Source organism: Thamnophis elegans, chromosome 13 (genome assembly GCF_009769535.1).
Source record: "Thamnophis elegans isolate rThaEle1 chromosome 13, rThaEle1.pri, whole genome shotgun sequence".
Classification (NCBI taxonomy): Eukaryota; Metazoa; Chordata; class Lepidosauria; order Squamata; family Colubridae; genus Thamnophis; species Thamnophis elegans.
In genome coordinates, this window is record NC_045553.1 from 20,206,290 (window position 1) to 20,220,631 (window position 14,342).

General features: G+C 46.1%; 2 protein-coding genes across 9 annotated transcripts in view; both read right to left on the reverse strand.

The window, feature by feature from the left end:
- LOC116516479 (PH and SEC7 domain-containing protein 4-like) overlaps nucleotides 1-4,466 on the reverse strand; it is a 26,441-nt gene extending 21,975 nt beyond the window's left edge. The window contains exons 1-2 of one of the 7 annotated variants that reach the window (XM_032228974.1): nucleotides 3,349-4,287; nucleotides 185-234 (exon numbers count right to left, since the gene is read on the reverse strand). The gene's annotated coding sequence lies outside the window, so the exon portion shown is untranslated. Of the gene's footprint in view, nucleotides 1-82; nucleotides 235-1,899; nucleotides 2,129-2,443; nucleotides 3,322-3,348 lie in introns of those variants that run through there. The other 6 variants (XM_032228971.1, XM_032228975.1, XM_032228972.1 and 3 more) reach the window with 6 other exon arrangements.
- A 2,743-nt stretch (nucleotides 4,467-7,209) lies between these two features.
- LOC116516416 (interleukin-1 receptor antagonist protein-like) lies at nucleotides 7,210-12,472 on the reverse strand. 2 transcript variants are annotated; one of them, XM_032228874.1, is made up of 5 exons: nucleotides 12,113-12,472; nucleotides 11,458-11,500; nucleotides 10,208-10,296; nucleotides 8,937-9,061; nucleotides 7,210-7,797 (listed from the first exon to the last, which is right to left on the reverse strand). In XM_032228874.1, exons 1-5 carry the CDS (start codon nucleotides 12,150-12,152, stop codon nucleotides 7,585-7,587), a joined length of 510 nt encoding a protein of 169 aa, XP_032084765.1. In that variant the 5' UTR covers nucleotides 12,153-12,472; the 3' UTR covers nucleotides 7,210-7,584. The 2 variants fall into 2 exon arrangements, with proteins under 2 accessions (XP_032084765.1, XP_032084764.1); XM_032228873.1 differs by lacking the exon at nucleotides 12,113-12,472 and having other exon boundaries at nucleotides 11,458-11,687.
- Nucleotides 12,473-14,342: the final 1,870 nt, after the last annotated feature.

The window sequence follows — 14,342 nt, forward strand, 5'->3', positions numbered from 1 at the left end:
TTTAGCAGTGAGGGCTTTAGTCACCCTTAAGTGACAGGAGTGGAGAACTCAATGAGGCTGGGTGGATATTTCCACTACTTACCACCAACAGATACAATATGGGATACCCATATTGTTGAAATCCAAGGGGGTCAAGTTCGCTGAACTTGACAGAAGCCAAACAAAAAAAAAACAGTTTGCTCACTCAAACAAATCTTCTGTGCATTCAAATTCAGCTGCTGTCTTCTTCAGCTGCTGCAAAAACAGTGGAAAAGCAAAATTGTTACACGCATTTATTTATCAAATTTATATAACCGCCCGTCTCACAACAAATGGCCTTGCACCACAACAGGCAAAGCAACTGAGATGAGAAATGAACTGAAGTAAACAGAATATGTCTTAAAATGTAGCCAGCACATTATTTATTTATAATTATGTATTTGCTCACAGCATCTGTATAACGCTGGCTCCACATGGGCCCTCAGAATACAGTGGTTTTGGCAAAGAAGCCTGTAAGATTTCCCCTAATTGTAGGACAATTTTTTAAAAAATAGTACAGGGAAAATAGTAGACATCTGTCTCCAGCAGCACCTTCCTCCTCTGGTTTGCTCAACTGCTGAGAGACAAAGAGGGAAGATCCCCGCACAGGCCAACTTCAGTTACCAAAAGAGTGCAACCCATCTAAGCTTGGGCTGGGGTTGATGAGAGGAGCAGGGAGGGGGATTTTCCTCTGCTCTCAGGCAGAGACCCTGCCCAGCAGTGAAAAAGACACCAAGGAAAGCTGCCCCGTGTTCTAGACAACAACGGCACTGCAAACAGAAAGACACAAACTCTGCTTTGGTTGGAATCCACCGGGGCTGGTCATTCCTCATCACACAATGCTTAGGTCATCAACCAGTGTGACCCACCAGGCCTGTGGGGCTAAGGAATTATTATCATTTTATTATCATTATCACTATTCAACTGCCCGCTTGGCAGTCTTGCCCTTAGGCCTCTTCTCCCAGGAAGGATGGCACGCGGGACCTCCCCATTGCCATTGCCAATTTGGCATCCCTGTGTTGGGACCCCCAGAGGTCATCCAGACCTGCAAACATAGGAAGGATCCTCAATTTTGCCTCTGGGGACGTCCTGATTCCCTGCTGACCCACAGAAATGAAGGCTGCCTCAGAACCAAGTCTTTTTATAGTGCGGGAGTCCCCAAACTTGGCAACATGAAGACTTGTGGACTTCAACTCCCAGAATTCCCCAGCCAGCAGAGCTGGCTGTGTTATAGTGTAATAGAGGAGGGTCCAAAAACTATGCAAAATCTTGTGACCAAGGGTCTCTACCACTCCAGACTTCAGAGCTTTTCATCTAAGCTATTTTTGCTTTGCAAGGAGTGGATGCTGAGGGTAATTACAAATTTTTAAATAGACTGATTTGCAAATTCAGTGCTTCTTTCGTGGATGAAATTATTATAGGGTAAAACAGGTTCAAAAGAAAGTCAGCCGGTTTGAAGCTACCTGGGGCAGAAAGTAAATGAAAGGAAGAGTGGGGAATGATAGGAAATTGTTCTTCTGTCTTGAGACTGCATTCTAAACGGGAAGGCTTCATAGCTCATTTATTTTGACATTCCAGCAAAACTCCACTTTTAATCCTTTGAAACTGCAAAACTGCACCAGCCCAAGAATTAAGCGTCTTCCTCTAACGCGGCTTCCACAGGAGCTGCTGGGAAGGAATCCCCAAAGGGGAGACACTGCTCCCCCCCTCTTATGGCTCCAGAAAGCGGGGGCCCTTCGGGGGCTGCCCAGGGAGGATCGTCCACCTTGAAAAGGCCCCTCCGACGGAGAGCCGGGTTCAAGTCCTGCCTGGTGCGTCCCCGGGGAGGGAAAGCGGGTGGAGAGCCAAAGAAGGGCCAGTCCTGGACAATGGAAGGCTGACCTTCGGAGCGCTCCGGCTTCCCAAAAGTCCCCTTTGCCCCTTCATCTGGGCGGGGGGGCTTTCACTGTCCGCGTCCACGGAAGGAATTGGGCACGGGGGGGGGGCTTTTAGGCGACGCGCTTTGCATCCAGATGCTGCAAAACTCTGGAACTTTTTTCTTTCTCTTTCTCCTCCTTTATTTCTTTCTCCTTCTTCCTTTCTCCTTTTCCTCCTTCCTTTCTCCTTTTCCTCCCTGGTCCAGGAGCCTCCTTGGCTTTCTTTTCCCTCAAGAAAAGCCGCCCCCTGCCCCGGCTGCGCCCCCCGACCAAGTGAGACGGCGCCCCTTCCTGCGCTCCGCCCGAGGGGCCCCGGAGCCTCCCTGCCCGCGGGCGCCCCGTGGCGGGCAGTGTCCGAGGCGGGATGGCACCGCGGGGCTCCGAGGCCCCTCCGGAGGGACGGCTTTGCCGGAGCAGCGGCGTCCACGAGGCCGGCCCTTCCCTGCGGAGGGTCCCCAGGAGGGAGGAGGGAGGGAGAGGAGCCCACCCTCGGGCTGGCGGCCACTTACCTCCGCGGGCCCCACCACGGCGCCACGGCCGGCCGGTAGCATTTCCGGCCTGCGCGCCGCCCGAGCACAAGGCCCGCCTCGCCCGGGAAGGCGGCTCCGCGGCCCCGTGCCTCTGCCCCGAGCCCCGCCGGCAGAAGCGGCTCCCGCCTCGGCCCTGCGGAGGCTCCCCAGGGAGCGGGGCGGCCCCACCGACCCCTGGGAGTTAGGACCGGGGACGGACCGCTCTTTCCTCTCCGGGACTCCCCCCCTGCCTTAGGACAGGCGCAGAATTGGGGAGGGGGCTCTCGGAACGGACCATACACTCCCCCCCACAGTCAGGGGCCCCAGGGAATCCAAAGGGGGGGGTCGCCAGAAGTGGGGGAGTGGCAAAGGCAGAGCAAATTGGGGAGGCGGCAGGTGGGCTTTCCTACTAAATGGGGTCCATCGGAGTTGCAAAGGGAAGGACTGGGGAGGGGCTCCAGGGAACTGACCAGACCCCCTCCCCAGAGTCAGTGGCCCCAGGGAAGCCAAAGGGGGTTGCCAAAACCAGAAGTGGGGTGGGGGATGTGGGAAAGAGACAGGAGATTGGGCAGGTGGGCTGCTAAATGGGGACCATTGGAGGGTCAAGGGGGAGGATTGGGGGAGGGAATTTGGGGCTGCCTGGCTTGCATGCTTCTTTGTCCTGGGAGGGGGCTGCCCCCCAAGTTGGAAGGTCTACAGGTAGAGTTGGGAGTCAACTTGGTTGTTGCACTGGGCCAGCCCACCCTTTCCATCTCTCCCAGGCTCTGAGTTCATGGTGGCTCCTGTCCTTCATTCAGGCATAGCTGAAGCTGCAGAGGTCAGTTGTCTGCAGGAAAGGACTCTGGAGGCATCTGGGTGGGTGTCCAGAGCCCCCAACTCTTCTTTCTGGTCTCCTCCTTACTTACCTCCTGTGGCACCTTTCATCCTCCTCCTGCCAAGGCCTGATCAAGGATCCCTAGGAAATCGGGCGCTGCTTCCCAAGAGCCCCTGGTGGGAATGGGGACAGATCCCGCTTGGCCGTTGGCTGTTTTTGGGTGTTTCTCTTTTTTTACATGATTTTGCAAGGCAACCTGACTCAAGGCCACCACCTCTGTGACGCCGACCTCCCTTCAAAATGCGTGAGCATTCAAACAAAAGCAAAGGCGTCGAGGAGGCTCTCTCATCTTGCAAAATATGGTGCAAATGAAGAAGTTTGCCTCCTGCACAAGCCGCAGTACTGCTGTCTGAACCGGAACTGACAGCTCTTGGGTGAGCAGCACAAAAACCGCACAGGGCAGGCGGTGGCTACTGCCTGCCTCAGCTCCTTTGAAATGAAGGCCATGAAAGCAGCAGGAAGCCCAAGCAGAACTGGGCTCGGACAGCAAGGGAAGGGAAGTGGGACGAAGACCGGGTCCCCTCAATTTGCAGCAATTTCCTTCCACTCATACGAGAAAAACTAGCCCAGTCCTGGCTTTGAAAATTATTTGGAAGAGCTGCTTCAAAACACATTGAACCGTAGCCCCTCCTTAAAGTGTGAAGCTAAAAGAAAAGCAGTTTTTTAAGTGAGCTGGTGTACTCACTGCTGCATATTTCAAAGTCTCACTTCCAAATCTTTTCCAAAGCGCATTGAGCAAGCACTGAACAAAGTGTAAAATGATTCAGTAAATGTTGGCGTGAACAGAACAACAGAATTGGAAGTGACCTTGGAGGTTTTCTTGTCCAAACCTTGCTCAAGCAGGAGACCCTATATAGGGGTATCCTATATGCTGGTATTCTACTTTAGTTATGTGTCCTTTTTTCATTTTGTTATCCTTTTGGTCTTTCACTTATCAGAGAGTTCTTTGTGCAACCATGCTGGTTTCTTCTTGGATTTCTTTTTTTTTTCAGTGGTATTGTGCTGGACTGGGTATTTTTGATCATATTTTTCAGAGTTTCCCAAGCTTCTTCAGTTGTTTTCTCCTTTAAGATTTTCACCATGGAATCTTTTCCAAGCTCTCGCTGAGTTTATTGACATCATCTCTTTCAAAATCTAAGACACTGGCTTGATTATGTTCTATTGCTTGTGTCTGCTGTACAGGTAATCCTCGAATTACGACCACAATTGAGCTCAAAATTTATGTTGCTAAGTGAAACGTAAGTAAGTTTACCCCATTTTATGACTTTTCTTCCCAGGGTTGTTAAGTGAATCATTGCATCTGTTATGTTAGTAACACAGATGTGAAGTGAATCGGGATTCCCCATTAATTTTGCTTTTCAGAAGGTCGCAAAAATGGTTCCACCACAAAAGCGCGTAGGACAAAAGCGCGCTCGACAAAAGCGCGCTGTGACGTCATCACAGCGCGACGAAAAAGTTCGAAAAATGTAAAAATAAAGCGAAAACCTTACCCTAAGCCCCCCAAACCTAACCCTAAACCTAACCCTAAACCTAACTCTTAACCTAAACCTAAACCTAACCCTAAACCTAACCGTTAAAGTAACGAAAAACCTAACGCTAACCCTTAACCTAACCCTAACGCTAACGCTCTAAAGCTAACCCTAACCCTTAACCTAACCCTAAACCTAACCCTTACCTTTATGTGAATCGGCTTGCTTTAATTTAATTTTTATTAATTTTTATTTGAATTTTTCGATCTTTTTCGTCGCGCTGTGATGACGTCAAAGGCACGATTTTGTCGATCGCGCTTTTGCCGTCCGCGCTTTTGACGGGTCACGGCAAAAACTGATCACATGACCATCGGACACTATGACTGTCATAAATATGAACCCTTTGCCAAGCATCCGAATTTTCATCTCAGGACCAGGAAGATACTGCAACGGCCACAAGTTACTTTTTTCGGTGCTGTTGTAACTTTCAACGGTCACTAAATGAACTGTTGCAAGCAGAGGACTTTTGAATGCCAATATGACATGGTCATTCTCCCCTAAAGTTTCTAAACCTCTTATCATTTTTTTTCTGTTAGTAAGAATTTGTCTGCCTCTTCCCCCCTCTCCACTCTCCTCCAGAAGTACAAGTCATTATGGATGCTGTAACATGGCCCCACTATAAAATTTCAAGTACAATTCAAGGGGCCCAAACCAGAACGCCTGTTCATGTGTGTGCATGTGTGTGTGCTGGAGCACTGGAAACCCGAAGACCAGCTGGCTGGCGTGCACATGCTTGGTTTTGGCTGCTTTTGGGGCTGTTTCAGAATGTTTTCCAGCTCGTTTTTGGGCCAAAAATAGCCTGAAAATTCCAGGAAAAACAGTCCAGAAAATGGCTCAAAAACAGCCAAAAAACAGGCCATTTTCCGGGCTGTTTTTCAGGGAATTTTCAGTCCTTTTTTGAGCTTATCTTTGATCTAAAAAAATGGCCGGACAACGGCCTAGAAACAGCCTATAAATGAGCTATTTTCTAGGCCTTTTTTCAGGGAAATTTCAGGCCTTTTTTTGCGCTGCTTCTGACCCCAAAAACGGCCAGAAAATGCCTGGAAAACAGCCCAGAAAAAGGCCACATGCACGCCATGAACCAGAAGAGCAGCTGGCAATGGCGCCCGTGCCCACAGAGAGGGCTCTGCATGCCACAGGTTTGCCATCATGGGTCTATATCAATCCATGGGTCGTGGCCTATTTGGAACCAGGCCACCGCTGGCAGAAGTCAGGATGCCCATCCGCATGCATACACCCCAGCCTGCCACTTGCGCAGCCCGGTTCCCCTCCCCTTCCCCCCCTCCAGACTGCCAGGACTCAAAGATTGGGGACCGCTGACCTACCAGACAGGGACCCTCTGCCTGCAATAGTCTCTGCCCAGCCTGTTCCATCCAGCAAAATGGGCAGGCTTCAACTTCCTTCCATGAAACAGTACCACCTAGTGGGAACGAGGGACCCTACCTTCTGCTGCAGCTGCCTCCCCTATGGAAGTCTAGGGAGGTTCTCAGTCCTCCAGGTCATGGTTGTCCCAAAGGCGCTTTGTCCAGAGGCAACTGGTCTTTTTGGTTCTTCTTTGAAAACACAGAGTGGAAGAAGCTGCTTGGAGGAGAAGCAAAATGTCTTCAAAGAAAAAACAAGGAAGTCCAGTTTCTTCTTGAGAAAGCATCTTCGGGCTCCCCTATGGAAAGAATTTTGAAGTTTGGAGGGCCCTAATCCTTCTGCTACAGCCTAAAAAACAGGCTCTTCTCGATGTGGTGGAAGGAGGTGGTGTGCACCCTGTTCTCCAGAAATTATTAATGGGCTCAGTAATTCAGATAATTTTTATCCAGTCTCCTTTTTTTGAGCGATGAAGAAAAGGCGGCTTATTTATTTACTTACTTATTTGATTTCTATAGCTGCCCGATTGACTCTGGGCAAATATCACAACACTGAAAACCATAAAGCCACAAAAAACAATAACAAATAATACATATAGGCAACTGAAGGACTACAGGTATGACTGTTCCTCCTTTTGAAGAAACAGCATTTGTTTTTAAATGTCACAAAAAGGCGTTGGAGCTGATTACAAAGAAAAAGATATCTATATGATTTGGGAAATGGGTCAGAAAAATCTGGATGTACAGGCTTATTGCAAATACGTATCCCAAAGGTGCTTTTTCAGGAGGCAACTGGACTTTATTGGTTTGGGGTTTCTTAGAAGATACTTCGCTTCTCATCCAAGAAGCTTCTTCAGCTCTGACAGGATAGTGGAGAATGGAAGCTCAGGCTGCCAAACCACTACCGATTCAGCCGAACCGGTCACTGATCAGGATATGTTACAGGCTGCAGCAGATCTCTGAATAACATGCTGGGGATTCACACTCCACAACAACATGTGTGGCTAAGACAAAATGAGTTTTTTATTTAATGCATATTTTGAAATCATTAGAATGAAATGCAGTCAATACAGTTACTTTAAAGGTATTTAATTCCTTTGTGGGAAACCAGAGCTCATAAATTGGCTGGCATATTTTGCACTCGTAGCTTTGGAGGTCTGCAGATAATTTTGTGGCTGCTAGCTGCAAAACCTGAATTTCTGAATCCAGAAAGTGAGCTATGAGTGTCCGCTAAGTCTAGAAACACGGCATCTCTTCCCTGCCGCTTTGTTCTCCTGAAAAGTGACCCCACCCTGCAGAAATGCTTGGACTTAGAGAAAGGAGCAGCTGTGAGACTACGAGGGGTGGGCTTTGTGCTTTGGAGGGAGGTGGAGAGGCCAGCTAAGACTCAGGCTGAAAGTAGAAGTCCACCAGATGAGAAGAGCCTGGATCATTGATCAGCCCAATGGGTTCGTTGGCTTTGGAAGAAGTGCAGAGGAACCAGCCCGGGTGGACAGCTGACTCGAAACGCCATATCCCGTCTTTGTTAGACATGAAGAAGGTGAAGCGGGCGGAGGCCTCTTTATCTTTGCACAGGTCTGTGATGTTGATGCTCTGAGGAGAAGAAAGAGGTTTTCTGGGAAGGCAACGGCCTCAAGAAGCCCTCATATTGCAGCTACCTCTGGCTAGAAGAGTTACCACGAAAGGGGCTTCCGACAGCAAAACCGAGGGAAGCTATTGAGGGTGAAGGAAACCTAAACCAGGGGGGTCAAACTTGATTTGATTGAGGGTTGCATCAGGGTTGTGTTGGACCTCCAGTGGGTGGGCGTGGCCAGCTTGATGTCATGTTTGGGGGGGTCTGTGATGTCTCGAGCACTCTGCCAGCGAAAACAGGCTCCCAAGATCCGTTTTCAGCTGTGACTGCCTCCTGCAACCCTCTTCCAGTGAAAATGGAGCTTGGAAGCCGGTAGAAGCACCGCAGGCTAGTCCTTCACTGTTTCCAGGGCGGTTCTATGGCCCAGATCTAAGTACCCCACAGGCCGGATCTAGCCCACGGGCCTTGAGTTTGACACCCATGCCCTAAGCTAATGTACATGTTTCCCTGAGGAGAGCATAACATGGACTCTTTATGAAAAAAATAATCTGTTGCGTAACCAGGATCATGTTTGTGGAGCAGAAAGAGAAAACATAGCCACTTCTACACAATTTCCCCTTTGCTCTCTTGAAGCTCAGTCCTTGAGAAACTACTAAAGTCCTCAGGAGAAGCTGAGCTAGAATCTCCTCCTGTGGGTTCTGTCTGTAGGAATGTAGGAGAGAAATGAACAAAATAAATACAAAAAGAGGAAGTGGCTCCATCTCCATCTTGAGGAAAATGGTTGGTGTCATCTGTTTCACTTGGAAAGCTGAAAATCAGGAGAAGAAAAGGAGAAGGTCCCTCCACCCACCCAAAAATGGGATGGGTTGAGGGTATAATCTGGCCTCCTGCTCTCTTACGCGTGCCATGGGTCATGTAGGTGCGGATCTACAACCTGTTTACCTGGGTGTAAGGTTTGCTAGCAGAGGCTTCCACACAAACACATCCCCGTCTAAAGGATGTTGCAATCCCCTCCTCCCATGTGTGCACAAACACAGAGGGAACTCTGCTGTCCAGTCACTGCGTGTAGCTCTGCTCCCCAATTACTCTGTGTAGGAAGTGCTAAGTAGCAGCACCGATCAAAGCGATCTGGGGCCTCCTGAGACCCTTTGCTTCTCACCTCCAACTGCAGCTCAGGTGGGGAGCCAGGAGAGGAGGCCAGGCAGCTCTTCCCACCCTGAATGCTCAGGATGACTGGGAAGTTCTTTTGGCCAAAGGCCCGGTTGCGGATCCAGAAAATCTTTTCTGGAAGGGGGAAGAAGAAGAAAGAGGGAGAGACACTGAACTGTAGTTCAACACTCATATCTCTTGTAAATCAAGGAAGGAAAGACTCAAAATAAGCAACAACTAATATTTATAGAATGGAGGTTAGAATTATGTATGAAACCATAACAGTGAAGCTGTATGACAAGAACAAAGCAATACGGATGGAAATACGATATCCTTATATTTGCAAATACTGAATAGACCAATTGTAAATAAGCAGGGTGGTTATAATATTTAACTTTATATTCTAATATGGATAGCAAAGACATTGCCAGAACGGTTACACTGAGTCCAATGTTTTAATGTGTGTTCAATTAAAAACTTTTTAATAAAAATAGAAAGGAAGATTTCTTTCTTTCTCACACTTTCTATTTTCCCAAGATTCAATCCCCCCGCCTCCCCGCAGTGGATGGCATTCTCCTTCCCCTTCTCTGTGTCAAACCAACATTTTTTTTCCACAAATGGGGAGGAAAACTGGAGGAACTTTCCTATAAATAAGATCTGGAATAAAGAATTCACATTAGAGAGTACAACCATAGCAAAGTTGGGGGAATGGGGTGAGAGCAGCATTGTATGATGGGGTAAAAAAGAAATGAGCACTGGCAGAAGTCAAAATGAAAGTGCTCCCCTTCCCCTCCACTGAAAACTATAACCCTCTGCCTCCAGTTCTTCCCTTGATTTTATTTTACATCTCTTGGGGAAAAAATTCTAGCATCTCACACTAAATTATCTATTTATATTTGCCTGTTTCAATCAAGCAGACATACAGAAGAGTGACAACAACAAAAAAAGAGCAATCCACAAATGTGTGCAGAATTATGCAAACTACCCCACCTCATCATAAGAAACCAGTAAGTTGCTAGGGAACTCCACCAGCCTCTTGAGCTCCTGAAGGTGGTTGCAGTAGGACATGAGTGTCCAAACTTGGGAACTTTAAGACTTGTGGATTTCAACTCCCAGAATTCCTCAGCCAGCTGGGGAATTCTGGGAGTTGAAATCCACAAGTCTTAAAAGTTCCCAAGTTTGGACACCCCTGTTGTAGGGGGGAGAGCTAAAAAAAATAAATCTAAAGCTGCAAAGGTGATTTCTTAGCCCCCCCTCTAAGTGGTTTTAGGAAAGACTCACCTTCCAGTGCAGAGTTGGGAGCTTGCAAGTATCCGGCTATTAGTTCATTGTTCTGAAGGTAGAGGGATTTCTGGTTTACATCCCAGAGTCTGAAATGTCAAAATTCAAGTTTTTTTTTAATATATACTTTTATCTCTCTTCAGCCATTAACCTCTACATTGTTGTGAGGGAAATAGGAAGGTGTGTTATGTAGGTATGTTTGCTATCTTGAGTTATTTATAAAAATGACAAAGGCGGAATAAAAATCAATAAAGAACATTATACAGTGGTCCTTTGTTTTGATAGGTAGGCCCATTTAAATGCTTCTTGTTGCTTTAAGAGCTGTATTGCTTTTTACAGTGTGAGCTGCTGTTCATCCACTCATCCACTGCCTTTGCCTATTTGCTCAAATTTCCTTTGAAAAGTCCTCATATTCATAATGGGAAATGGGCAGTCGTAAAATTCATTTTTTTTATTACCTGTTCTGTGGGCTTGGCTTGGTGGGCATGGCAGGAGAAAGATACTGCAAAGTCTCCATTCCCTCCCCATTCTAGAGCCAGCCAGAGGTGGCATTTGCCAGTTCTCAAAACTACTCAAAATTTCTGCTACCGGTTCTCCAGAACCTGCTGAATTTCACCCCTGGAAAAGAGCGTTACTGAACTTTACCTTTATATGCCATTAATTCCATTTGTGGTTTTGGGTAGCTTACAAAACCTAACATCAATGCTATTCTAACCATTAAATAAACACCATAAAAACTCTAGCTCAGCTGTCCCTTCTCTAAAGCTTCCATTCCATTGACAAATACTTGTACAACAAAAAAACTCACCATGGAGAAAACGGTGCTACCAATTGAGGCTATAATAAATGTATGAAATACAAACAATCTCAAAATTGCGGGGCAGAATATTCTAGTAATTCCATGAGAGCGTAGAGGAGGAACATCAGTGCATCTCTCCTTCCAAAGGAAGCAAGATTTTGAGTCAGAAGAAAGTTGCTTCCACTCATTCAGAGATTCATTTCTTTAGAACAGAGTTGCCCTTTGTCTCAAGAGAGACATTGGGCATCCAATGTTGAGTGAAATGAGCCCACGGGTGCTCAGGGGGACTCACCCCTCTTTTCTTTGGGGGGATTCAGGTCCCTTCCTGGAGACGGGGAGAATGGGGAGAGGCCTCTGTGAGATTGGTGTGCCCCAAGGGATGGAAAGCTTCCCGGGGTCTCCTTCTTTGACCCTTGGCCAAGCTGCCCAAAGACTCACCCAGGATACTTACCGTGATTTGAAGATGGCTCCCTGACCCCAGGCCTCAGTTCCAGCTGCACACAGAACAGAAAGCAGGAGAAAGATAATTTTATTTGTTGAGTACCTGCCAGACTCCATTGTGTGCAACCAATGGGTCATCTCTGCTGAATCAGCCCAGCTGGCTGTTTTATAAAGTCCATGACAACCACACCATCGGAATGTACGTTATTTCCAGACGTGACACTTCTGTGACATAACCCGCTAAATTTTCAACAACTTTCATGTGTGTCGCAATTCATGTTGCAACTCTGGGTGCTGAAACTAAACTTCCACAAATTAATAAACCGGGTTCCTATTGCTATATACAAAGGGGAAGTGAAAACATAGATTCAACTTGAAGTTCTACCCATAAAGAATGCAGCTATTTTAAAAACTGTATTCAAAATAAATTAAGATGGGAAGTGCAGCCAGAAATTCTTATTACCAAATAATACAGAGTTCTCAAATAAACAAGTGTCTCCTTTAAAAAGTCATTAACTTTTCTTTGCCTCCTGTTATTCCAAAGACTTTCCATTTCCAAAAAAGCAAACAAGTGTATCAGAAAGCATAAAGTATGTTTTTTTTTTTGTCTGGCCTGCAGGGCCTTTACAAGCCAAGCATCACAATATCTGACGGCCCCACCATACCTGGCTGAGCCAGCTGCTCCTCTCCCTGTGAGTTGCCCATGGCTTCCCCTTCTTTCTGCTTCAGCTGGAACCTCTGAGGGTTTCACCCACTGAGTTATGGAACAGCCGGAAGTATTTGAAAAGGCGTGACCAAATCTGGAAGATTTGGCTTTTGAAATGCAGATCTTGGCAGCTCTTTGGTAAGAAGGGATCGTTTAAATTTGGCACAAATTTTAAATATTCAATTATAATAGATTGTTCTTGTTCCATTGGCTACTTTTGGCTAAACATCAGCTATTGATTCAATTCCAGTAATACTTTATGTGTAGTGATTTAATGTTGTTTTGAAATTTCTTGTTCAATTTCACAGGGTATATATCAGAAGTCTTCAAACTTGGCAACTTTAAGACTTGTGGATTCCAACTCCCAGCAGAGTTGGCTAGAGAATTCTCGGAGTTGAAGTACACAAATCTTAAACTTGCCAAGTTTGGGGACCCCTAGTATATATGGTAAATCTTTCTTTCTAGTTCTTTTTTTTTCATTTGTACTTCATGATTGTTTTATTAAGGATCTATTCAAATTAAATTATTTTTTTAAATGTAGCCAAGCCTGAGAATATTCTTATAAGGCAGGCAGATGAACTTTCCTGTTTATCATCATTCCTGTTCCAAGAATATAGAATAGAATAGAATAGAATAGAATAGAATAGAATAGAATAGAATAGAATAACAGAGTTGGAAGGGGACCTTGGAGGTCTTCTGTTCAGGCAGGAAACCCTACATCATATGTCCTTTGATATTTTAATGGCTATTGCCTGATTCCTATGGTAGGGGTCAGGGCTGGCTTTACAGGCAAAGGGGAAATGCAAATCCTATGTGTCTTGTCTGAGCTAATCTTGTTAGCTTCTGCTCCTTGCCTATTGTGTTACTTATTAGGAGTTTCTGGCTGCTCTTTGCTTATGAACAGAGTGGCCCAGCTTTCTGAATGGATACCAAATATCCATTCCTAAAGACTCCCCTCTTCAGGTTTCTGCTTGAGGCTGTTTTCCTATCAGGAAGGCTGGGGCTGCTTTCTGCCTTTAAGATGTCCCTCCTTCTTCTTCTGGGGAAATATTCAATTCTGCCTCTTTTTAATATAAAGAATAAAGAATATTTTATTCTGGGGAGGGGGGTTCTTCCTACAAATCAGACCAGCCAATTGCCAGATAGATGGACGAGGCTGCCATAGCTTTCCTGGTTAAATTTGCCTGCGACCAGAGAATCACCACTGTTGTCCCCAAACCTGGGCTCTTGCTTGGTGTCAAAGCCGATAAGTCACCGGACACAAGGTGTGATACAGAATTCTACTTTTATTTTGGTACCAAGATATAAGGACCCCTGTTTGAAAAGCTGACCAATGGCTAAGATTAGGATCTTACAGCAGTTTTTACAGTCAAGGGATGGTTGCATTCAACCCTTTGCCCTTCTCCTTATAATGTATGCATAACAGATCATTTTGATTGGTTATTTGGATTTCAGCCTTATGCTTGTTATGTTAAATAGCTAAATGTCACATCACCTGTTTTTCATCCCAGGTCATGGGTATCTTGCAAATGTGCCAGCTATGTGATTTGGGGGGGGGATTATTATAAATGAGCTATTCTTGTTCCTAATATCCTGGCTATCCTGGTTTTAAGGTGCTAACTTCTGTCTCACTGTTAATGTGTAGCCCTCTCCTTCCTATTGCGGAGCAGAATAAAAGAACAAACAGTTTTGTCTGAGGCAGCTCCCCTGCGACACCCCGCCTCCCTCTTTAGTGAGAGACAGGAAAGGAGCAAAGTTCTTAATTGTCAAGGCAAAGAAATGAAGACAAGAGAAAATGTTTTATCAGAATTCATATTCTTCCCTCTCATGTCCACTCCAACCACACCTGGGTCCTATCGTCACATATGACCCTTCCTCTGATCCCCAGGGCCTCATCTGTGCATACATTCCATCATCTGATCCTTCACCACAGCTACCACTATTTCCCTCTTTTTAAAATCATCCATTTCAGTGCCAGGGTTTATTTGTTCATTACTTATTAGAAACATTTCTAAACCACCCCACTTCTCATAGCTTATAAACAGTATGAAAATAACCAATGTGACTCAAATCTACTATGTACAATAAGTAGCTGGATGGAATAACACGGATTTTGGTGGTTTGTGGAAAGCTAGCAAAAAGGCAGCTTCTACCCCAAAATGGAGGATGTTCTCCAGTTCTTGCTCCAT

Bases quoted from the DNA above. Each gene is read 5' to 3' on its own strand.
- LOC116516416 (XM_032228873.1), bottom strand. From the start codon at position 11,585: ATGACCCATTGGTTGCACACAATGGAGTCTGGCAGGTACTCAACAAAT. The intron at 10,297-11,457 runs GTAAGTATCCTG...TTGACATTTCAG, and splicing joins GGAGCCATCTTCAAATCACG to ACTCTGGGATGTAAACCAGA. The intron at 7,798-8,936 runs GTGAGAAGCAAA...TCTTCTCCTCAG, and splicing joins CACCTGAGCTGCAGTTGGAG to AGCATCAACATCACAGACCT.